The sequence below is a fragment of the Toxorhynchites rutilus genome, chromosome 1, assembly GCF_029784135.1.
Source record: "Toxorhynchites rutilus septentrionalis strain SRP chromosome 1, ASM2978413v1, whole genome shotgun sequence".
Taxonomy (NCBI): domain Eukaryota; kingdom Metazoa; phylum Arthropoda; class Insecta; order Diptera; family Culicidae; genus Toxorhynchites; species Toxorhynchites rutilus.
The window spans coordinates 188,563,731-188,590,236 of NC_073744.1; the positions used below are offsets into that span (position 1 = coordinate 188,563,731).

The 26,506-nt window shown below is 39.5% G+C and overlaps 2 protein-coding genes across 7 annotated transcripts in view; both read right to left on the reverse strand.

The window, feature by feature from the left end:
- LOC129763304 (uncharacterized) overlaps positions 1-16,646 on the reverse strand; it is a 44,970-nt gene extending 28,324 nt beyond the window's left edge. The window contains exon 1 of one of the 6 annotated variants that reach the window (XM_055762240.1): positions 16,299-16,646. Coding sequence is in view for 2 of the 6 variants with exons in the window: in XM_055762236.1 (XP_055618211.1) it covers positions 9,331-9,374 (44 nt within the window). In the remaining 4 variants the exon portion in view is untranslated. The other 5 variants (XM_055762237.1, XM_055762241.1, XM_055762236.1 and 2 more) reach the window with 5 other exon arrangements.
- Positions 12,320-12,847, reverse strand: LOC129761649 (uncharacterized). Its single transcript, XM_055759382.1, has one exon. It carries the CDS (start codon positions 12,845-12,847, stop codon positions 12,320-12,322), a length of 528 nt encoding a protein of 175 aa, XP_055615357.1.
- Positions 16,647-26,506: the final 9,860 nt, after the last annotated feature.

Genomic DNA, 26,506 nt, shown 5'->3' on the forward strand with positions numbered 1-26,506 from the left:
TATAATAACAATGCCGTCGATTTGTTAATTTGAAATAAAATTATCAATTATATATAAGGCAAATGATTTTGGTTTCTCCATTCGAAAAGATGATCATGGTTTATCCACTTTTTTGAATTCTCTAATTCAGCACACCTCTGTCAAAGCAGGTATTCGAATGTTTCAAAACATATAAATAAAATTGTCTTTTTCATGATTTACAGTAGTTTTATAGTATATTTTTACGTAATCACATGTTCTAAAGGATTATACAATACACCTTCAATGGTGTATTGACACTGGTGTCAATGCGCCCCTCATTCGAGCTAACTCTTAATCGATCACCAGATGATTATTTGACAAGTGTTCAGACCTTTTCTGGATTATAACACTTACAAATATTGTAAACATCATGCTTGCACACCATTTGTATCAGATTTACATAGCTAAACCAACGCATTTTGATGAACTCAATTCTGATCATGAGTTGTCCAATTCAATAATGTTGTTTTGTCCACATGATTTCTATGGCAACCGCTTGGCGCGCTGCAGTTTATTTGTTTTGTTTGAGGCGTCCTTCGCGCATAGCAGAAATAAAATTTCTCTGTGCTGACTGTGTTGAGGTAAACACTTTTAAAATGCTTAGGAAAAGGCAATATTCTGAAGAAAGCCTAAATTATGAATGGATTAATATGATGACAGTAAACTCAAACAGTGATAAATGCAACATCTACTTGAAAAATCGATTTTTTTCATTCAAAAATGGTGATTTCCAAAGCCGGACAAACCATGCTCATTTTTTGGACAAACCGTGATCAGAGGTGGTCAAACCATGATTATAGTTTCTCTTTGAGGAAAATCGTTAAAAAAACATAAAAATTTGAATAATTTCAACGCCATATGGTAGCATTAGCAACTAGAGACTTGGCGCTTTTCAACAAACCCCAACTCGTATAAATTATATGTGATTTTCAGGAAGAAAAATCGATTTGCATTTACTAGCTGCGTAAAAACACCCAAAATCGGACAAACCAAAATCATTTACCCTATCACTGATAGAATGTTAAAATTCACAGAATCGCAATTTTCAAAATTAAAATGATGAATGAAAATTAACTTTTTCGTATCAAATTAGTATTCTATTTAAATGGAAAACACTTTTTTTTTGCAGGTGGTGAAAAAATCTCATACCAAAAATTGTTTTTGAAGACAACTCTATATTATAATGAACAGATTCAGTAACAATGTTGGAAATGTACAGCCATATGGTTTAATAAAAGCCACAAACACGTGTTTCAAGTAATTAAATAACATGATGTGAAAATTTTCATTCTAGTTTTAGCATTTGAAAATTAGCTTCGTGTCTTCTGATCTGATAGAAATGATCTGCAGAAAGCATTTGGCGAATCAACTATGTCGAAAATGCGGGTGTATGAATGGTATAAGGCATTCAAAGACGGCTGAAAACGAACTGAAACCGAAACGAACGGTTTGCCCCGTTAAGGACGGAAATCGCAACTTAAGTTTGAGAGAGCTAGCCCGTGAATTGAATATTTCTCTCGAGACCGGTCGACATATTTTGGTGGATGTTCTGGGCATGAGAAAAATCGCAGCACGACTAGTGCCATATGAGCTCAATTTTCTTCGAAAATTTCATCACAATTGACAGTCTTCAAGACATAACAACGAATTTGCTGTATGGACTGAAGGCAATTCCTGAATACAGCTATAAAAATGATTCGATGACTGGATTGTTTTTTGGAAAAAGTGTATTGTTCCAGAAGGGATCCAATTTGGAAAAGAGAATTTTTTTCACACCTTTTTATTCACCTATATACCGGATGATTTGTCCTACTGTTTCTTACAAAATCAACCATATAATACATTGGCAGGTATTTTTGTTGTCAGCTTGAATTACGTGCGTCTTAGAAATTTAAAAGAAACAAAGCTCGAAGCTAATACATATTTATCCGCAAGTTGAATGCGGACGTCTTCGGCTTGGCCAATATGGATTCTTCCACTGGTATCTCATCAAGACATAGTTTCGCGGAGCATGATGTTTACCTTTAAGTGGAGCACAGTTTAAATAATGTTGTGTCATGCTTATGCGAAAAGTAGTCCCAAAGTGACCCTTCGATTCCCTTACTATTACTTCATTCCTTATCATTGAATAATGGACCAGGAAGCACATTTAAGTAGATATTTGCTGCTAGAGCATGACAGTTATTCAGTTATTCAGACATATGCAATGGTATAGAAGGAAACCCTTACGCCGAAAAAATGGCAATTGTGTAATGTGCTAATTATATATATGATAACCATGTGACATGTAAACGATTAAAATTCGGCTCTGTTACAGCTAAAATGCTGATGAGCCTAAAATAAACAAAAAGTATAAAAAAAAGTTCGATTGAAGCCATCACTCGATATGTGAGTTCAGAAAATTTAAAATGAACAACGGTTTCGTGTTCGCGGCTCGATAAAAAGTTAACTTGTTACGTATGATTATTGGTACAGGTCAGTAATGAATACTTTATTATGTAAAGGTCACGTATGGACAAAGGACAGTATCAAACGCGATTCAGATGCTTTAGAATCTCATAACATTCTCAAAAATGTCAAAAAGTGATTGAATAATTTCGTCATCTATATAAAAAAATGGGTGGGTTATATCTATGATATAACCGCAAGGTTGACGTGGGGCTACCTTAGCTTAGTATTGTTTGTATTGATTAAATTCTTGATTGAATGAAACAGTTTCCAAATTCAATTGAATTCAATATATTTGTTTTGTGAATGAAAAGATTGAACAAATACCATGTAAAGTCAATTCATGCATTCTGATAGATTGCTCTTCGTTACAAGTAAATTTAATGACAGACCTTTTACGTTTGGTATGATGCCTAGGACAAAATATATGTACGCAAGAATTATCAAACGTTTGATGAACCAGCCTAAGGTTGAAAATCTCCCTAATAAAGACAAAAAAAATTATTATCAAAAGATTATTTTATTTCCATTTCCCTCTGAAGTTTTACATCTCTCAAGTGTACGTAATTCTCGAACCGCGAATTTGCTTGAAACTGGAAAGTTCATTCGCTTCTAGTGTCTGCACGATTTTAGAAGATCGTGTTAGGATAGACATATTCCAGTCTGCACAAAGGCAAGCGAGGACAAAAGTACTCGCAGTTTGCATTTATTTGCAGAGCCGATTTCTTTGGTTTTGAAGTCTGCGTTAGGGAAACACATTTCAATCGGAAAAAAATATCTCCGACTTGTATGAATTCGCAATGGCGATTTCCCCACGCTCCATGGATTTGAAGTCTGTGTTAGGAAAACACAATTCAATCGGAACAAAAATACCCCCGACTTACATGTATCTGCAATGCTAATTTCCCCAAGCTCCATGGATTTGAAGTCTGTGTTAGGGAAACACATTTCAATCGGAACAAAAATACCCTCGACTTGTATTAATTCGCAATTCCGATTTCTTCACGCTATATGGATTTGAAATCTGTGTTAGGGAAACACATTTCAGTCGGAACAAAAATACCCCCAATTTGCATGAATTTAAAATGCCGATTTCCTCCAGGTACCTTGGTTTAGAAATCTCTGTTAGGGCACATTTCGGTGGGAATAAAAGTTTTGCAATGTTGATTTCTCCATCGCTGCTTGGTTTTGAAGTCTGTGTTAAGGAATACCCTTCGGTGTGAACAAAAGTCCCCCTACTTTCATGTATTTGCAATGCCGATTTCCCCAAGGCTACCTGGGTTTGATGGCTGTGTTAGGGAAACTGTAAATCGGGCCAATCAAAACGAGGCAGTTAGGGCGTTTAGATAACGCCTAATATTTTACAGTTATTCAATTGTTCATCGATTGAAAAATAACATTTTGTTAGTTGCGATAGATGCGTAGAAATATTCCCTATCAATTGATGTAAACATCTTTCCAATCCAGTAAGAAATGTTCGAGTTATAAACATTCAAAATCTTTCATTTTTACCTGTATGTTCTGTGTTTAGGTTTTCATTTTACCCCCTATATATTCCGGTTAGACGTAGTCCCACGTCAAAATGGATTGCCGAATGTGTTGGTAAGCGCGAAACCCGAGCAAGGAACCGTCTGATTTGAGCCGTCTTTATTTTTATTGTATTCGTCTCTGCCCATAAATCAATGTTACGAAGAGAAAAAATCCGAAACTCTCATGGGAAATGGGAATGTTCGAAAAATTGAGTTCTTATATGTTTTACAATGACGTCGTTGTTTGTCCAATAGGATTTCGCGTTTGCGGAATTAAGCTTCGTGTTCCATTGGTGTAAAGCGAAAATGGCAATGGATTCTCATATGAAATGACGCGCTTTTAAAATGAAAATTTTGAATAAAAAAATACTTTTCCTTATCAAGTATACCAGTATACCATGTAAACCATGTAATTTGTGATTAAAGAATGTTGAATGAGAATTGTGTCTGAAAATAATTATATATTACAAGCTGACCCAGCAAACTTCGTCCTGCCCAAAATTTAAGTTTTCGTTATCACATCCACGTTTTCTTACTAAGCGCAGCACGTTCATGGGTCCAATCGCAGCACTGTTCATTGATTGATCTTCTAATCTCCCCTTTGAGATTACATTTTACTATGAAGTTCTTAGTACTTCTACCATAACTCGTCATTATAATATCAGATTATTTTCAGACACAATTCTCGTTCAAGAAAGACAGCCCTAAATCGGACAATTCCTTTCTCTAGTTTTGCTCTTATCAACACATTCGGCGATCCATTTTTATTTATATAGATAGAAGACGATATAGGAGTACGTTTTATCACATTAAAATCCATTTCCACTTTCGAACGAAGACCAATGTCGTTAGCGCAAACGTCAAATGGACTAACAGCGCTTGTAATTGTAGAGCATATGCGAATTGATTTTTTCGAATATTCCCATTTTCCTTCAGTGTTTTCCGAAAAAATTGTTGGTTCAATTCGCTTGATTAGTTCTCGAGTTATGGAAAACCCCACCCCACCTCCTCCCTGTGAGACCACCTAAGAAACGTTTCTTGCCTCCTGAAACCTCCACATGCCAAATTTGGCTCTATTTGTTTGATTATGTCTCGAGTTATGCAGGAATTTTTGTTTCATTTGTATAGCAGCCCCCCCCTTAGAGAGGGGGAGGTGTGCCTAACCACCATAGAAACATTTAGTGCACCCTAAAAACTCCACATGCCAAATTTGGTTTCGTTTGCTTGATTAATTCTCGAGTAAAGGCCGTTTTATATTATCCAGCACGTAGCGTAAACGGCACGTACCGACACCGGCAGACAAATACATGATGTATTCATATCATCAGGCATAGCAACTTCTCTGTTCGGACCGGCAGCGCAGACGGAGCGGAGAAATGCTACTGGTAATTGAACCGATGTCGTACCGAAGAGCGACGAAGGCACCCATACCACGAACTTCGATGTTTGATTTGTATGTATGGTGCAACTCGCCCGTGTAGTTCGTGCCCGGCACCGGCTAAATATTCTTTTCGAGAATTCCTTCATGCATTTGTCTGAAACGTGCTGTGTATGTTCGGAGCCGTTCCGCTATATATACGCATACACATTTGAAACACACGCAATAATATTTGTCTTGCATGAAACGTGCCGTGCCGGTTACGCTACGTGCCTGATAATATAATATTACCTTAATGCAGAAAGGGCCTGGCCGGGTAAGGGAGTAAAAAGTGCCCCCAAACCAAATCACTAGCTGTATGGCAAATATTGTAAAGGATATTAAATAAGAAATTTTGGTGGTTTATTTGAACCCCTGTATGGTTTGACGTAGGATCTATAGTGAAAAACGTACTTTTTCGTTTATTTCACGTCACTCTCAAAAGATCCGAGATAAAAATTTAAAAAAAATACTGAATGTGCATCTTACTACAGTGTATCATGAAAAATTATCAAAAAAAAATTTCATCAAAAGTTTTAGTACCAAAAAAAATATTGAAATTTAGAAAAAAATTTTTTTGAGATTTAGAGATTCAGTACTACTCTAATTCATATTCAAATGTGCTCTTACGGATTTACTAGATTGATAAATATCTTCAAGCTGTTTTTTTTTCAAATATCTAATAATAAACATAAAATAATAATAAAAAACAATACACAGTACAAAAAAATGTTATAGATTTTCTGGCATTTCGATATTTTGAAAAAAAATATAACTTTGAGACCACAAATCCGATTTGTTTTTTATATTTTAATCTTTCAATTGAAAACCACGAATACAATAAAATAATCGTTTACAAAAAAATGGTAAGTGGTAAGATGCACATTCAGTATTTTTTTCAAATTTTTATCTCGGATCTATTGAGGATGGCGTGAAATAAACGAAAAACTACGTTTTTCACTATAGATCCTACGTCAAACCACATAGGGGTTCAAATAAACCGCCAAAATTTCTTATTTAATATCTTTTACAATATTTGCCATACAGCTTTGGGGGCACTTTTTACTCCCTTACCTAACCACTCTTTGGAAATATAAAAAAAATATTTTTTGATACCGCGCAACACTGAAAAAAATCTAAAAAATATCACACATATCTAGAAAAGCCGTAGAAACACATTAAAATATGAATTAGGGTAGTACTGAATCTGAATCTGATTTTTTTTTTTTGAAATCCCAAAAATTTTTTTTTTCAAAATTTCAATATTTTTTTAGTACTAAAATTTTTGATGAAATTTTTTTTTGATATTTTTTTTGTTACACCGTAGTAAGATGCACATTCAGTATTGTTTTCAAATTTTTATCTCGGATCTATTGAGGATGGCGTGAAATAATCGAAAAAGTACGTTTTTCACTATAGATCCTACGTCAAACCACATAGGGGTTCAAATAAACCACCAAAATTTCTTATTTAATATACTTTACAATATTTGCCATACAGCTAGTGATTTGGTTTGGGGGCACTTTTCACTCCCTTACCCGGTCAGGCCCTTTGTGTTTCATTTGTATGGCAGCCCCTCCTTAGAGAGGAGGGAGGGGTCTAGAACTGTCATAAAAACCTTCCCCGACCCCAAACACCCCTACATACCAATTTTCATGTCGATCGGTTCAGTAGTTTCCGAGTCCGTAAGAATCAGACAGACAGAAATCCATTTCTGTAGATATACTAGCTGACCCGGCAAACTTCGTCCCGCCCAAAATTTGTTTTTGTTATCAATACCTTCAAACATTTACGTTTTATTACTAAGCGCAAGTTCATGAGTCCAATCGCAGAACTTCTAATCGACCCCGTTGAATTTAGCTTTTACTAAAAAATTGCTAGTACTTCTACCAAAACACATCGTTATAATATCCGATTATTTTCAGACACAATTCTCGTTCAAGATTTTTCAACCGCTTGCAAATAACACGTTTCTCCGTTACATGGATACTCTCAATCTTAAGAGAGGGGGGTGGAGTGTCTAACCACCATAGAATCATTTATTGCACCCTAAAACTTCTGGATGTCTAATTTGGTTGCATTTGCTTGATTAATTCTCGAGTAATGTAGAATTTTCTAATGAAATTATATTGAATAGGGATGTGATCGAGTGGTCTGCGCGTCATGACTTATCCCGCATATCATGTAAGGTGCGTCGGGTTCAATAACCTACAAACGGCTTGGCGCCAGTGGACTATTCCTTTGAGCCTGTCAACACGATCAAGAATTTGGGAATGGAAACGTAACTAGTTGCTGACAAATGGTATGTCGCAAGCAATGAAAGCTAAGATATCGCTATGAAACGAACATTTAGGAATAAGAAGATAACAGTTAGCAGAAGATAGGATGAATCGGATCGTTGTGCTATATCTGAAGGTTGGATACTAGAATATCCGTGGGTAGAAAACATTCACGTTTTTGTTTAAATTCGTTCTAACAGTGAAGGTAATCATATTACGAAGAGTATCATTGAATTCATGTTGGACTTTATGTGCTACCAGAAGACATTGTGAAAATATAGACCAGTGCAGGTGCTCCCTTGGCCGAGTGGTTAGCGTCATAACTAAAATGGTTCGATTCCCGTTCTGGTCGGGGGAATTTTTCGTCAAAGAAATTTCCCCCGACTTGCACTGTGATCACGCGTATTCTAGAGCTTGCCACTCAGAATGCATTCAAGGCGTGTTATTTGGCATAGAAATCTCAACTAAGTACTAATAAAAATGACGCAAGTAATACTACGTTGAGACGGCGAAGTTCCTCTAGGAACGTTAGTGCCATTGAAGAAGAAGAAGAAGAAGAAGCAGGTATACTTTTAAGTGTTAGTAACGACTGCTCGATGAGAAAAATAATAAATTCTTTAGTTCAGCGTGATTGGAAAATCCACGAGAGCTAGTAATTCTGATGAATATCCAAATGTTTTGTATCCAAGCCTCCAATATGAACCTAACGAATCTCTCTTTCGAAAAATAACACGTTCGGAGCTACTTATCATCCGAAAGAAAAGTAAACTTTGTAAAGAAAATCTTCATTCACTGTACAAACTCTCGTTTGCTCTACGGTAATCACTCCGTAATCATTTTTGCTCGGGTCGTCAATATAAGCATCTACTAACTGAAATCACCCTGACGACGAGTACGACGAAACGATGTGGTGAAAACCGAAGCCTACCAGATTCTGGATACCAACCGTTAACCAACGGATAGTGGAGCTGAAAGACGAAACGAAACACACATTTCCCCACCACGACAAATCACCTCACACCGCACACACACACCGAAAATTAGTCCTTAAGGAGCCACCCACCCCCGACCTGGGTTTCCTAAGATTCACCTACTCAATAGAAGCTGGACGCAGACCGACCGCGAGGACCAGAGTTCACCTTTTTGAACAACAAAAACAACAATGTGTTCGCACTCGCGCGTAGCTATTGCAACAACAATCATCCCCAGGCAAATTCTTTTGTTTTTTTTTTCTGAGTAGCGATTTTTGTTTTTTGGTTTTGTTTGGTTTTGGGTTGTTGATGATTTTCCTCACCTCGACAGCGTTCAATTGCTTGTTTGGCCGTAGTGGTACAGTACTGAAAACCGCTGAAATACTAACAAACATTGGGGCCCTCGTTGGGGTCCGAGTCTTCATTAAATGCCGTACGTGAAACACAAAAATCATATCCCGCTTGTTTGGCACTCGGGGGCGTATCGTTTTCGTTTCTTTTATTTTTTGTTGTTTTTGGTTTGTTGGTTTAGTTTTTTAATTTTTTTTTTTTTATGTGCTTAATAGAAGAGGTGTTTGTTTCTTTTTTTTTTAAGTTTTGTCGTTTTTGTTTGTTTGGTTGTTGTGTGCAAACCAGTGCAAACCCTGGAATCTTATCTACACTACCTCTGGGAGATTTGAGACTTTAAAATTGATTCAATCGAAAACATTTTGGCTCTTTTGCTCAATTATCACAATTCACACCAATCGAGATGAATGCACACTGCTTGTTGTTTGTTTTTCTTCGTCTACTTCCTCCTGGTGTCGCGGTGTCGCTGTCGCACGGTACTTTATTTCTCGAAGGAAGGGGGAAATTTTGAATTTTTCAAAGCACTATCTTCCATTTGCACTTCTTGCATTCTTCTGTTTGTTTGTTTTTTTTTGTTTTCAACAATAGGAAAAAAAATCTTGCCAAAAGCGGGGAACTTTTTGTGGTATCCCCCGGAAAAGCCAAAGATTGGAGAACGAACGGACCGAAGAAAAAATATACTGAACTGAACGGGGAGGCCGAGCTTCGTGAAGAGGGTCCCTCCCTGTTTTTTTTTTTTGGGCAGAAGATGCGGACCACTCTCACGCCTCTCGCCACTAGCTCTAGCTCGGTTCTGCGTGGGTCCGAGGGGCCTTGTAAGGGGTTTCGCGCGAAGAACGAAGAACTACTTGTACACGCACTTTTCTTCCACGGTAGTTGGCGAAGAAATGACGGCATCGAACGCAAGCAACCGACCGTCAGCCAATCCATCCGATCCGGTCGGAGTTTCTCGAGTGCGTGAAAAGAATTTCATCCATGTGACGAAAGTTGTTTAATAACTGCATCACAATTTTACAACGAATTAACTGTCAGAAGGAGCACTCACACCGAGAAGAGTGTCGTCCTGGTCGCGTGTAGAAGGGTTGAATGGGGTACGCGAGGCGAGGGAGTGAGAAGTGCGCGAGCACTCATACAGACACAGCAGGTGTACATACGCACGGGAAGCAAGTGAAGCATAAAGGCGAAGAGAGTTGCACCAGACGAGAAGGATCTGGGAAATGGTCAACAGCGGGTGGAAAATAATGAGGTGGGGGAGGCCAACAGAAAGCACAGTGTAGGTTGCGTGTGCCATCACCCAATCACCCAGCAAGGATGCGGCAGGTTGCTGGGGCAGTGTTGCCGGTTTTTTTTTCGGCTGATCGTACGTACTTATAGGATATTCAAAGCAAAAAAATGCTTGGAATCTTCATGTTCAACTGAACATAACTTGCACAAATCAAGCTGTCGCGCAATTATATTACACGTTTGTGGACCATACTCAATAATATTGTGTACATATTTGCACAATAATATTTAGCGTGTATGGTCCATTCAACGCAAAAAAAAATTATCTAAACTGATGCTAAACCTATGAATACATATCTGAAGACCATTCGGTTGCTTACGTTTTGACATTTGGAAACACAACATTATTTTTTTTCGCGTTTTTGTAACACTTTCGCATTGTTTCAAGCCGATTGATTTAAAACAATAGACAACCCGGTATTTTCGAAAACAGTTCATTTGAGTATCCGTAAATTGTTGTTTAGTTATGTAAAAATGACAAAACGCAGCGGAATATCGCTGGAAAACTCTGGATGCGAATGATGAATCTCTATAGTTGAGAACCAGAGCATAAGGAGGATGGTTGTAATATCTGTTATCCATGGTTATTATGCAAAGAAAGAAATGGATTCCTTCTATGACTTTCTCAGGTTGAAAAATTGAAACTCTCTATTTACGGATTTCGTTTCTCAGAGCCGTTCAACCTGCTACCGGTCACTCGCAAACAGCTGCTCCTCCAGCAAAAAGGAGCAGTGTCGGTTTTATCCTTCTCCACAAGACCTGCGCATTTCTCTAAAGCCACCAACTACTCCCACAATCAAATATCTCTCAAAGATTGGGCAATGCTAGCCAACTCCGCAGACCAATCGAGGACGAGGGCTGGCGACTCCTTTTGAGACCGAAAAACGGGAATTTCCAAAATAGCAATAGAGGAGATAAATATGGGTTTCATATGAATTTCTTCTTTTATTCCTTCCTTTTAAACCTACTCTTTAATTTACTTCTGTCCTTTTCCTATTATTATAGGGAAAAAAAAAGAATTTATCTTAATTGTGACGTCATAGATTTTCAGCTTTTATACTTGCAGTATTTTTGCGTATTTCCCTCCTTCTCTCTTCTTTCTCCGTGGTATTAATGAAAAACTTCCGCTGTAACCACCAAGCGTTGATCGGATTCTTTTGGTTCCGGTATCCTGTATCGTCGCCGAATAACAATGGCGAATAGTTCAGTGGAGCGTCCTTTTTCCTAATGGCGGATACCACACTTGTCGAAGGAGAAAAAAGCGAAATATAAAAAAGGCGCGCTGAAAGGACCTTTTTTTCTCTCTTTCGGTTCTCCTCTTTTTTTTAGCTCTCCTATCTTTTCTCTTATCGCTTTCGATGCACTCTGGCACTATTAAAATTTACTTGTTCCGCTGCGCACTTCCTATTTCCTTGATGGTTGAAAGTCGTTAGCCGGCACTACTCTTTACCGAGCTTTTCTCTTCTTTTTCTCTTTTGTGTGAGTTTGTTCAGTCTGGAAACAAAGACTAGATTGCGGTGGACTGTATTTTCGGGAACTTCTGAGCTCGGGACCAATTGGCTGAACGGGTGGATTCGTTGGATCGGAAGCCTTGCGAAAAGCTGAAGACTTTTTCGGGAGATGGGGTTTCTTGAAGAATAAGTACATTCTTTGCCAAAAAAAAAAACTATGAATAAAAATCACATTCCTCTTCTTCTTCATAAATGGCACCTACGTTCCTAGAGGAACTTCGCCGTCTCAATGTAGTATTACTTGCGTCATTTTTTTATTAGTACTTATTTGAGATTTCTATGCCAAATAACACGCCTTGAATGCATTCTGAGTAGCGAGCTCTAGAATACGCGTGACCACAGTGCAAGTCGGAGGAAATTTATTTGACGAAAAATTCCCCCGACCAGAACGGAAATCGAACCCAAACCCCCGGCATGTTAGATGTGACGCTAACCACCCGGCCACGGGAGCCCAAACCTTCTTAAATGGCACTAACGTTCCTAGAGGAACTTCGTGGCGGCGATGAACACCTCATTCTACTCCTTGTTCCTTGGTCTCTGGTGTGTACCAGTGGATCCATGTTTCGTCGATGGTCACGAAACGACGCAGAAACTTCTTCGGGTTGCGCTTAAACAGCGTCAAACACTGCTCTGAAGTGGTCTCACGGTTGCGCTTGTTGACCGAAGTGACCAAACGCGGCACCCATCGCGGCAACAGCTTTCTCATGCCCAAAATTTCATGCAGGGTATGACCCACGCGGTCTTTTGAGATGCCTACTGTTTCAGCTATTTCGCGCACCTTCAATCGTCGGTCTGCCAATATGAGATCGTGGAATTTAGTCACGTTACACTCCGTGGTAGCCGTTTTCGGGGCACTTGGGCGTGGCTCATCAAAAACCGACGTGCGACCACGTTGAAACTCGTTAAACCAATTTTTGACGGTCGCCATCGAAGGAGAAGAGTCACCGTATACAGCATCCAAGCGCTCTTTGATTTCGCTGCGTGATTTCTCGTCCAAAAACAAGGATCGAATCACCGACCGATATTGCTCTTTTTCCATTTTTCTAATATCCGCGGACACGTCCGCTCCCACACACGGTCAAAACAAAACTAAGTGCTAAGTGCTTATCGGATCGCCCTCGTAAATAATGATGAATGAAAGTTCAACTAGAAGATGAAGTCAACCTTTCTCATGATTATACCGTTGATTAAAGCTTGATTCATTTAGATGCCGGAATCATAAAACCAATTGTATCTCGGGATTGGTTAATAGTACAAAAAAAGTTTCCATATCAAAATCTAGATAATTTACTGTTCTATTGGGAAAACATATTGTAGAAACTATTCCATTACAGTTTTGATGAATTTTCGTACTTTTCATCGGATACTCTCCATCAAAGCGGGCATTATTATCTCGATCTCTTCATGTCTGCAGCATCGCGAGTCACTTTCGCATAAATTTTGCAATTCCGCTTCACAATTGCCCATGTCTTTCTATTTGGCAGAATCGGCGGCAATTGGGAGGATTGAGGTCTTTTACAATGTAATCGATCCCAGTGTCACGGGTGACCACCGAGAGTTTGCGTTAATTATCTCAATGACTTCAACCTCAGCTTACGATCGTATGTTCCAATAACATACATAACACTTGCACTTTCACGAAAACGTTTTAGTACATCCAATACTGTCGATTTAGCCACCTTCAGTGATTTGGTGATTTGAGTACCTGACAAAACGGATTATCGTGGAATTTTCACCGTTGAAAGATCCAGGGTTTTCAAACCATTAGCTGTCAAAATATGTGAGATATGCCTACTACGGCCGCTGGTATAAAATGAATTGGGATTCCGGATTCTAACTGAATTGAACCTTAAGGGTAAATTGATAAAATGACCGCTAGCAACTTCATTCTCCAGCACAATCGTTCAAGCCATATGGCAGAGCATGTAATGTAAAAATGCAAAATTTCATATGGAAGTCCTGATTATGGGCTGTGGTGTCAGATATGAGACTTTAATCAGCTTATTTAGAATGTACAATGCACAGATATATTGTTTTTATGGGGTTTCCAATGTTCTAATTTAAATTCGGGAACCTCTACTCAGACCACCAATTGACCTTTGTTGAAGTTATGAGATTGACATAAATCTCTCAGTACCTATTCCGAAAATATTTTTTACACGTTGAAAGTGTGTACGTTTTTTTTATCCCATTTATTTATTTATCAGGCTCATTAGCATTTTATCTGTAACAGAGCCGGGTTTTTATCGTGTACATGTACATATGTTTATGTTTCTATAAATTGTAAATTACACAGTAGAAGTAGTAGCCATTTAGGCGTTAGGTTTTCTGTTCCATTACATTATGGTAAATTACACTGTAGTAGCCATTTCGGCATAAGGGTATTCTATCTGTTCTTCCATTGTTCAGCAGACCGGACAGCAGAGACAGTTGATATTGATCATTGTTGGGTTATTTATAGAACAGCAGCCCGATGTTTCTTGCAGAGCAGAGCAGCTGTATGGATGAATCGATCTTTGTTCCACCGTGGATCGATCTCCATAGCTGATGATGGTTGCGTGGACGTAATTATTCTATAACAACACAAAGATGGTCAATTGAGGGCCCTGAGTTTGAACTCACGATCGATCGCTTAGTAAGCGAACGCGTAACCAAGTGGCTACGAAGACCCCCCCCGAGTGTGTACGTTGTATCGAGGTAAAATGTACGTTATGTCGAGTGACGTTATTTCAAAGAAAAAAATTACCTTTCAACGTTAAAGTGAAATTTAAGTGACCCTTTATCAATTAATTATCACCAAAAATTGTTTATATCGAAATTGCAGCGTAATTAAGAAAGATAGAGGTTGAGTGTCAAAAACGAATTGTAGAGCGGTTGTAGAGCTTTAGACTGAAAATCTGAAAAATCTGAAATCGTATAGAATCGAGACTGTCCTGAATTATGAATATAAATATTTTGTGTCAATTCCTTTAAGTTGACGTTACGTTGTATATGTATTGCACTTGATACTGCACAAATGCTCCAGACAACCCAATATTTTGATTCAAAAAATCCTATAATATACGGTTGGTAACTATTTCTGGATGCGAGCACTAGGATAAACACATTGTAATCTAAACACCTTCGGATTCGCAAAAACTTTTAAAAAAAACATTTGAAAACACGCCTTGCTTAGAAAAAGTGCATCCACAAGACGCATTTATTCACTGCTGTTTTTGCATCGTCTCTTCCAAGCCGCAGAAACGCGAGCTGTACGCTAGCTTCAAATAAATTAAATAAACATTACGTTTTACTTGCCATTTCACCACCACACAAACCAAGGCGCTCACATCAATTTACGGCGTCTCTCGAGATATACACGTAGAAAACACATAGCTTCCTGGATGCAGTCTTCACCAATTCCAAACACTGCCAACACTGGCCAAAACAAACCCACCCAAAGAGCAGCTGGTCAGGTCCCAGTGGCGAGTGCGGGGGGGGGGGGCAAGAGCGAGAGCGAGAGGGGGACTCCGTAACACGCGCGCAAGGACATCAGAAGGCACACCACAGTAGCCATCCAAGGAAGCCACGGTGGAACAGTGAAAGAAGAAGAAGAAGAACATCTTAACAGAGTCCTCCCACCTTCCCAGGCACTCTGTTTTCCCTCCTCTCCACATCTCTCATCATTGCAAACCCATTCGCACTAATCGCATTCCACGCGAGAATGACTTCGCACAGACAATGCGTCGATGCACTTTTGTGTATTTCTTCTTCTTGTTCTTTACACACATGCACGAGGAATCGTCTCCCCCACGCGCGTATGTATTGGCGTGGTGTGTATGCATATGCACATGAACTGACCATCGCCATCTCACACATTATCATTAATATTGTTGCTGTTGATGATACTCTTGTTCTTGAACACACACCCGAAGCTCTCTGGATTCGGACGTACGAAATTTTGGAAAACTGGAATGGGTATGGGAAATCGGATCCCACTTAAGGAACCCCGACGACGAACGGTGGCTCTCTGCGAAGGCATCTGCAGAGGCGCCTTCAAGGCTTTCTTCGTCATTCCGAAACTGACCATCGCACCGGACGGAACGGAACTTGTCCTTCACTGTCACACCACAATCCACTAACCAAGACGAAGAACAATAAGCAGCGGTAGCAGTAGCAGAAAACATCACTGGCACTTGAGATGTTTTTTTTTCCAAAAAGAGCCCGCGTAATTTCACCGAGATTTACAATCTTTTGTTGCAGCACAATGTTCATTAGGAAACAAGAATATGGAGATGGACACACCCGGTCAGCGGTGGTCATCACCGAGCAATCCAACAACACACGTGCAAAGCCCCCTTATTGCGGTCGATCACTCACTCGAATGCGAATCTTCTCCGGAGCCCGGAATGCCTGCATTTCTACTCGGAAGGAAGGTTCCGCTCGTCGTGGCCGATTATCGGCGGAATCCTCGCTAATTTGTATTGTAATCTAGAAATAATTGTAAATACTTGTGTCGTTTTCTGTTTGTTTGTTTGTTAGTTCTCCCGCAGAACCGTCTGGTGGAAGGAAATCGCCGCCGAGATCCGTGTGTGTTTCCTTCGTATCCGCGCTGCTCCGAATCTTCTGCTGCTGGTGGAGCTCCAAGCTACTAATATGACGCAGCTTTTGAAGTTATTTCATCGATTTTCGCGACTGTCGTCGGGTTGCTCTTTCCTAGCGGAGCAGCAGCGCTTTCTCTCACGCTCTCCCACCAAATCCGTCCACTCCCTCCTTCTTTCGCACTCCTGGCCAGACCTGATCCGTCAAGCGACATCGCGCGGTGTTTTTCTTTTTGGCCGCCGTGCCGTGAGTGTTGTTTAATAGAACACCGCTTCTGGTTCGCTAGGCAAGCCGTGTAATTTCCCACATTCCACCCAACGCCCCACCCGCTCGCACCCGTACACGGATGACAGTCATCAGGGTTAGATTGGGTGGGGTGAGGTGGTGGCGCGTGCGGCATGGTCTGGCAAGGATGACAACGAAGTCGATGAAACATTCGAAGAAAAATAAAAAAATCGCAGCAAGCGTCGCGGAATTGGGTGAATGTTTCCGCAGGGATGCCACCCGGTATAGCCGGTTTGATCGACTTCGCGATTCGCGCCTGACCGTGGCTGCCATCGCTAGACGTCGGAAAAATTACGATCAGAGCTGTGAACCGGCACCGAGTATTTTGAATGAAATTAAATGTTTATGAGGCTCAAAAGGATAATTTTTTTAATTTTAAATTTTTCTTCTATAACAACATAACGGCGTTTCTATGTAGAGGATATAAGTATCATGCGCTACCCGCCGGACTGTTCTATTCATTCGGAAATCAGCACAAATATTGTAGTCAAAGCACACCGGAGTTCGCTAGTCCGAATCAAGGTGTATATATATATATATATATATATATATATATATATATATATATATATATATCTCTATATTATATATCTATCTATCTATATATATAAAAATGGAGTGATGTCTGTCTGTCTGTCTGTCTGATTCTTATAGACTCGGAAACTACTGAACCGATCGACATGAAAATTGGTATGTAGGGGTTTTTGGGGCCGGGGAAGGTTTTCGTGATATTTTGAGACCCCTCCCCCCTCTCTAAGGGGGGGGCTGCCATACAAATGAAACACAAATTTCTGCATTACTCGAGAATTAATCAAGCAAATGAAACCAAAGTTGGCATGTGAAAGTTTTAGGGTGCAATAAATGTTTCTATGATGGTTAGACAGTCCTTCCCCCACTCAAAGGGGGGGCTGCCATACAAATGAAACACAAATTTCTGCATTACTCGAGAATTAATCAAGCAAATGAAACCAAATTTGGCATGTGGAGGTTTTAGGATGCAATAAATATTTCTATGGTGATAAGATACTCCTTCCCCCTCTCTTAGAGGGGGCTGCCATACAAATGAAACACAATTTTTTGCATTACTCGGAAATTAATCAATCAAACGAAACCAAAGTTGGCATGTGAAAGTTTTAGGGTGCAATAAATGTTTCTATGATGGTTAGACAGTCCTTCCCCCACTCAAAGGGGGGGCTGCCATACAAATGAAACACAAATTTCTGCATTACTCGAGAATTAATCAAGCAAATGAAACCAAATTTGGCATGTGGAGGTTTTAGGATGCAATAAATGTTTCTATGGTGTTAAGATACTCCTTCCCCCTCTCTTAGAAGGGGCTGCCGTACAAATGAAACACAAATTTTTGCATTACCCGAGAATTAATCAAGCAAATTAAACCAAATTAGGCATATGGAAACTTTAGGGTGCAATGAATGTTTCTATGGTGGTTAGATACCCCTCCCCCCTCTCTTAGGGGTGGCTCCCATACAAATAAAACACAAATTTCTGCATTACTCGAGAATTAATCAAGTAAATAGGCGGAACGAAGTTTGCCGGGTTAGCTAGTATATATATATATAATATACCAGGTGGAGCAATCATACAATATGTCCTTTCAGCCATATTGGAATTGCTGTCGGTATTGTTTACAAACAGACTGTCGCCGACTATGTTATCAGATATTATCACCCATAGAATATACAGATTCGCGATGCTCTACAATTGAGTTTGGAACCTAAGCTTGCTTTTAGTTTGTGAATTGTCGGTTTTGTTTTGTTGTTGCCGTCTTTAAAGAAAAGCGTTATTTTGAAAACCATATCGAGAATGATAGCAAAGTATCGTTATGATTCGATACGGCGAATCTTAATGGAACCAATAATATCTACTGTGATTGGTTCGATAGCGGTGAGAGTGAACTATTCAATCAAATGAAACATGCAATGTAATTTTCTCTATTTGAAATTATGCCATTAGGAAAAGCGGAAGACCTAGCTGTCGGCAAAGCTATTCGAAAAACCTTCATTCGGATAAATAAAATTTCACTAGAAGAGGGAGATGGCGTTCATCAGCTACAACATGTAAGTTTATTGAGAAAGCGTATCATTGCAAGTCGCATTTGTTATTCGTATGCATATTCCAGTGATCAATGCAGTTTTTACTCTAACACATAGAATGGGAAATTACACGAACTGGTTCCAACTTACTATCGAGAGAAGAAACTATTCTGAAGAAATTGAGCAGTTTCACTCCTCAGTTAAGCAGTTAGCTGCTTGCACAGCGCTGAAGCAACTGCTATCAACATGGAGCCACAGTTAATGATTGATGACCACCAGCTGTCGAATAATGATAATATTTTCGAGACGGGCTCAGTCGAACAAGAAAAAGATAAACGCTAATCAGGAGAAAATTGAAAGCTCTTTTGCATCAGCAAAATAGACGAAGAAGTAAACAACACTTTTATAATTCCGATTGCCATAAAAAGTTATTTGGATGCTCCGTAAGAAAATCCTCGCGGACGGAGGTGTGATGAAGGACTATATAGGACTACACAAGATGAGAATGTGGTGTTTTTTTTTATTTTATAAACATTGACTGGTAATCTATTTCAGAAAAAAAACCATTAAAATTCGAAGTGTGAAAAATCTTTTTGTTCGAAATACGAACTCAAATTTTTACTGGTTAGTAAAATATGTTTTTTTACAATGAACCATTCAACAGTCATTCTTTTGCAGGTGAATATCATTGCACACACTTCTGTTGATCCGCGCTCGGATCGCCTTGAACTCCATTTTGGCCGAATCTGGTCAAACAGACATTCCTATTGAGAACATTTGCCGCTTGAATGAATTTCAATAGGGTGGATCAATTGCCGCAAAATATGATACAGGTTTTTATTTTGCGTTGTTACTTTGATGTACCACCACCGAACATGAATCCGGACCATTGCTTTTATTATCATGATATGAATATAGAGAATATTTGACAGAGAATTGTATTTTGATATTTTCCAGCTTCTGTTGAAGTTCGATCCGCATGGCCTTAGGAAATAGAAACTACTGAGAAGAGAACGTAAATAACAACAAAACATATAAATCTAATAAGCCATACCCTGCACTTCCAACAATATATGAATAAGTTTGGATCTCGAAAATGAATCGCCATGTTATTCAATTGGTATAAAGTTTCCAGATTCATGCATCAACAGTTTAGACACACGCACGCACACCTTACGGTGACAATATACTACCATCAACTTTTCATCTGAATTTACCATAAATAAAACCAAACTGGTTTAATTTAGATTATGAACTAATAACGCGAACATTCCGAATTGTGTAGCTAGTAAGTCGAAGTCTTGTAAAAGGTTATACCCTTAAGTTAAGTTCTATTTTTCATATATGTATATTCTATATATCGCAAGCAGGAAAGATAATGAATACATGTCAGATACCCGATGTGTAGTCTCAGGAAATTTTCTCCTCAGAATGAATTCTCGAGAGTATGAGGGAACTCAATATTATTCTGGTTCATAAGTCCGGACTCGGTTGGTAATGCTAAAATAGAAATTAATTAATAAAGGGTGTGTCACGTCAAATTGCATCACGGAAAAAACGCTGTAGAAATTCAATTTTTAGGAATTATATCTTCAGCTTTCGCTTATAATCAGATAAGAGTGTATAGATCACGTTGGCCATGCTTCACTGTCAATTTTTCGTAAATTTGGAAAAATGTCGTCGAACGAAAAAGAGCGTCGGGAATTAATCCTGCGCACTCATTTCGAGAATCCGGAGTTGTCACATCGGGACATCGGTAAGATGCTGGGAATCGTCCAATCCACGGTCAGCAGAGTACTAAAACGATACTTCGAGAACCTAACCATCGACCGGAAGGTGAAGAACGGCAAAATTGGATGCTCCGTCAGTGAAAAAGATCACAAGCGCGTAGTTAAGCAGTTTAGACGTGATCCGAGAAGCTCGGTCCGGGATGTCGCCAATAAGCTGAATTTGTCAAGTTCATTCGTCCAGCGGACCAAGCAGCGGGAGGGGCCTGCGTACATACAAGGTTCAGAAGGCTCCTAACCGCGACGAAAGGCAAAACATGGTGGGGAAGACGCGAGCCCGGAAGCTGTACACCGAAATGCTGACGAAGCCGCATTGCCTGGTAATAGACGACGAAACCTACGTCAAAGCGGACTTTCGTCAGCTGCCGGGCCTGTTGTTCTTCTCCGCAGAGGACAAATTCAGCGTTCCGGAGGAGATTCGCAAGCAGAAACTATCCAAGTTTGCCAAAAAGTACATGATGTGGCAAGCGATCTGCTCTTGCGGAAAGCGGAGCGACCCCTTCGTTATGACCGGCACGGTAAACGGGCAGGTTTACCTTAAGGAGTGCCTACAGAAGCGCTTACTACCACTATTGAAGCAGCACGAGGGCCCGACCATCTTCTGGCCGGATCTCGCTTCGTGCCACTATTCAAAGGACGTGTTGGAGTGGTACGAAGCCAACGGGGTCACCTTCGTGCCAAAGGAAATGAACCCGCCCAACGCGCCGGAGCTTCGCCTAATAGACAAATATTGGGCGATTATGAAGCAGGCCCTCCGGAAGAACCCAAAAGTTGTCAAATCGGAGGCGGACTTCAAGAGAAAATGGATTTCTGTTCAAAAAAAACTACAACCTGACGTTGTACAGAACCTTATGGACGGGGTAAAGAGGAAGGTGCGAGCATACGGGCTTGGGCTCGAAGTATGAATAAAAAGAAAATGCCAAAAGTTGTTTAATAGTTTTTATTTTACTGTCTAAAATTTTCAAAAGGATCGGTCTACTGGGCGAATTTCTACAGCGTTTTTTCCGTGATGCAATTTGATGTGACACACCCTTTATCAGTCGCTAATTTGAGTTTGTTACCTTGCCATTTTTCAAAAATTGTCTACGTTATTTAGCCCCCGATCTTCACAATTCGCTCCTCATTGCTCTCAGCAATAAAATGATTCGAGCAAACATAATTTTGGTCTGAACACCAGAATTCGTTATTCCCACAGAAAATAATCCATATCCTGTTCCTCTGCTCGTTATTGTGGGAATCTGTGTTGGTGGTTTACAGCACAATAAAAGGGCAGCTGTAAAAAGTTACCATGAAACAATAATCAAATAATTAGCAGACTTACTTGATTTCGAATTTGAAAAGTGCGCCTCAAGTTCTTTTTCCTGGTTCAATTTAACTTTTTTGACACAGACTATTCGTGCATTTGAAAATGCAAAAGTGACGTTTCATACAATAACAAAACAAACAACCCCCGCTGTTCAAACCGTATTCCCCTTCCTATTGAAGTGACGATGATGCTTCACCTGTTATCAATATTTATACGCACCTACGGTCCGAATAACGAAGCAAGTGAAACTGTCAAACTTTGACAGATGTTTTCCAACTTGCAAGCTTGGCGTTTGTTTCTGGGACCGAACAGCAGGTTCTGTTAGCCCTTCTATACTCGCGCATAGGTCTGTGAGAGCAAGAAATCAATAATTCGTTCATTTCTCCGAAAACATCAACACTACGACTTTACGATTCTCTCTAGCTTCGTCATTCGTCGTTCGTTATCGTTTAGCATATCGCATGTGTTGGTACGAAAGGGTCGTGTGTCACTTCTTTAACACTTTAGGTCTGAGACACCGACACGAGTATAGGAGTATTTTTTTATGGACAAATGACTTTTTTCCTATTTTAGAATATTGTTCAATGAAATGAATAAATTAATGTTAGTGGCGTGGAATTTTTATTGAATATAATGTACAAGATCATTATCGGGCTTTTCTTATTTGGTTTTAGTCTTTTTTCTCACCGGATTGAACGGATTTATATACTTCGTGTAGTTATTCGCTAAATACAATGGACACACATATACACACTTGTGAAAGATTTGCACTTGTGGAGGAATTGTAAACTGTAAACTATAAACTAATCGGTGGCTTATGGCTGGCTGATCCGGCAAACTTCGTCCCGCCCAAAAATTGTTTTACGTTATCACATCCACGTTTTCTTACTAAGCGCTAATACTACCCTTGAAAATTATCTTTCACTATAAAATTCCTAGTACGTCTACCAAAACTCGTCATAATAATATCAGATTATATTCAGAAAAAATTCTCGTCCAAGATTTTTCAACCACTTGCAAATAACATGTTTCTCCGTTACATGGAATAAATGTTTGATACCGAAAATATGATAGAATAAAGACAGCCCAAAATCAGACAATTCCTCTCTCGAGTTTTGCTGTTATCAATACATTCGGCGATCCATTAGATCCATAGAAGACGATTTAGGAGTGCGTTTTATCACATTAAAATCCATTTAGCACAATCATTTGTATGCCAGCCTTCCCTTGGAGAAGGGGGAGGAGTGTCGAACGTTTATCGATCTCTAAAACCTCTATATGCCAAGTTTGATTCCATTTGCTTGATTAGTTCTCGATCTATTCAGACCTCCCCCCTGTAGAGAGGGGGAGGAGTGTCAAACCACCTTAGAAACATTTATTGCCTCCTAAAACCTCCACATGCCAAATTTGGTTCTGTTTCCTTGATTAGTTCTTGAGTTATGCAGAAATATGTGTTTCATTTTTTGAAATGACCCCCTTTAATCTTCAAGACAAGGGTTTTGGCGTTGTTGGTCGAGTACACGTGCTCCACGACTTCAAAATCATATTTTATTGGCGACACCATTTTTGTCATTTAAGAACGGCGCACAGGTTTTTCAATAGGGTTAAGACCCTGCTTTGTGGGGGTCATTCAAGGGTTTTGATGCGACACGATCGGAAAAATGACTTTGTTACCTTGGTCGTATGCTTCGGATCGTTATCCGGTTGAAGCGCTCTCCAAGGCCCGTCTTCATGAGGTAGATATTGGGATTTTCACTCGGGATGTTGCAGTACGACTCTACCGTCATGATTCCTTCAATCTTCACTAAGCTGCCCATCTCACCCTTTGAAAATCACCCCCCCCCCCACCATCACAGAGCGTCACATCCCTGCAGCTCTTCACTCGATTTGCACCACACGCGAACCCGCCTCTTTCGATTGAAAAGCTCGAATTTGGATTCGTATGTCCACAGTATCGTTTACCAGTACTCCAGCAGCTTATAAGCGTACGAATGTTGGCGAATTTGAGCCTTTTGGCCTCGTTCGGCTTGCTAATGAAAAGCCGTTTCAAAGCCATCCTGCTGCTCAACCCATGCGCTTTGATGTGACGACGGACAAACCTATGCGAAAGCTGAGGGTTTTTCCTGGATCTTCGGGATGGTAACATTCGGAATTTTATACACTTTCGGGTTTTTTTTTTTCAAACAATCTAAATATTTTTGGACAGCACATTTGGAACACCATACCATTCAGAACATATTCAGCCAGGAAGATAAACCAACCCTCAGATATGATTTCCGGGTACCTGAATGCTCTGCGGAGAAGTGAAATATGGTTATGAGAAAATTGATCGGAAACGAAGAGAATCCATCAATCGGTTAATTCATGGAAAATACAAGGAAGCATTCGAACGAGAGCTCGAGCCTCTGTGTCTTGCCTTTCCTGTTATTTTTCGATTCAAATCTAGTGGGAAAGTCGCTCAATGTTCATTGATCGCGAAATAGGTGCTGGTAAGTTAAACAATATGCGTAACATAAAAGCTCTTGTTCGGTGAACAGCTTGCCTAACTGTTCCGCAAAGTTCATGTTAGTTCTATGGACTATTTCACGCTAATACAAAGATCATAACTATATTTAACTGTTAACGAATTGAAAACATTATCCCACAAATAGTACTTTTAGTTTAGTTTTAGTATTGGTATGAGTATTCATTGGTATGAGAGGTACGCGTCGCGATTGGAATTCGATATAAAGAGCGCTCTAATACTTCCGGAGCTCTCTCGGTTACCTTCTCAGGTTTCCCAAATATAACTCTTTGTCATCGCAATTGGAGTTCGATAAAGAATACACACGACTAATAACGGAATATATTGCTGATCTCATTGGTCTTGTTCTCTAGGTGTTCTTTTTTCGATTTCGATTGATTTGCGATAAAAGAAGAATATTCAGATGGTCCAATAAATTTAACAGGCTTATCTTGTCAGGTTACCTAGAGATATATCTCTGTGTTGTGACATATAAAATTTTCGGAATTTAGATTCGTCAAGTGGTCGATACCCCCCAGCAAACATTAAATCGCATAACAAGCGTATATATAACATCATATGCCCTAAAATTTGGTTGGCATATAATGCTCCTAACTGGCATATGCATGCAAAAGTGGAGGCCATATACATGCATGGCAAATGCTTACCGAATTTGTTTGGATGAATATGCAACTTTGACCGGCTATAATAGCGATTATGTTGGAATTGAATTGCGATCTAATATGAATATATTCATGAATTGTCAAAGCACCAAATACAACTTTTGACATACTTATATACGATTTATTACAGATATAGAAAAAAAAACAAATGGCGCAAAATATTTTCGTGAAATGTTTATTATAGCCTCACGAATTGCCATTTTCATATATGAGTATTCTTGTTTGTAAAAATAATAATTGTTTGATTGACTTGTGTTGGGAGTGGAATATGAATGTTTAAAATGACACAGATTGATGTTTGGTGAAAACTGCTCCGATGTGGGTTAGAACTCCGGTCGTCTGGATTATCATCCACCAGCTATCTCGCGCGGCTATCTGAAATTTAATTCAACAGCGGTTAAAACTTTCGAGTGCATCAGCATTTCATTGACATTTCAATATGATGTAATATGTCCTTTATTAGGATCTAATGTGATTTACTGTTTCATGGTTTTCTTCAGCATGCAACACGATTTTCTAAAGTATTGAATCGATTTAAATTATACGCTTATACGACACACAAACTGCATCAGCGTAATATACGCATATGATGCGGATTAAATATATTTTACGACAATGTACATCATAAAATTGATGTTTATTATACCGAATTGCTACTTAATTTGATAATAGTATGTAAAATCGAGTTTTTACATTTAATGCGATTTCAAATATACACGATACATACTTTGATTGATATCATATGCGATTATGACTTATTCGGATTTCTTGTAAGACTTGGCACGTGTAAAATTATACGATTTAATGTTTGCTGGGTAGTTCGCGTTTACATAATCACATCTTTGGCGTCGTGCACAAATTAAGTAACGCGCGATAAGGGGGGAGGGGGGGGGGCTGGAAGGGGTTCGACGTTGCGTTACTTTCTCTGTATTAGAGATAAGAAATTGCTTTACGTAGGGGGGGGGAGGGGATCAAAAATCCGGATTTTTAGCGTTATGTAATTTGTGCACGACGCCTTACCTCAGTGATACCTGATTCTCACCCCTCCTCACTAACAACTGTCCCTCCCATGATATTGCTAGGGAACCACGCTATAGAGGCGAGCCTTCTGGCCTTCGAGCGGCGAATATCATACTAACATTCCTTCCCTTCCCCTGGTGACTGTAAGGACGTGTCCGGAGTCGTTATTGACCATATAAATCTCGAATCACCGAAAATTGCACAAGGAGAATGATTTACTAGTCCCAAGCGTCATTCTGTGTGTTCTTTATGCAATTTGGTTGGTTCAGGTCAATCACGGAGAGCAACTACGAATTGTACAGTCTACCCAAGCTCAAGAACATTTGCAACCCTATACCGTCGAATTGGACCGAATCGAATGAATCAGTTCATCTCAAACAGCAGCTGCTAGACCATGAATGACGAGAGATAAGGGATTTCCATCTTCCAGAACTGACAAAATACAAGACCGTTTCTCGGTGAACCAAAACGCCCCACGA

What these genes read in the sequence shown, in the direction of transcription:
- LOC129761649 (XM_055759382.1), bottom strand. Translation starts at nt 12,847, where the DNA reads ATGGAAAAAGAGCAATATCGGTCGGTGATTCGATCCTTGTTTTTGGAC.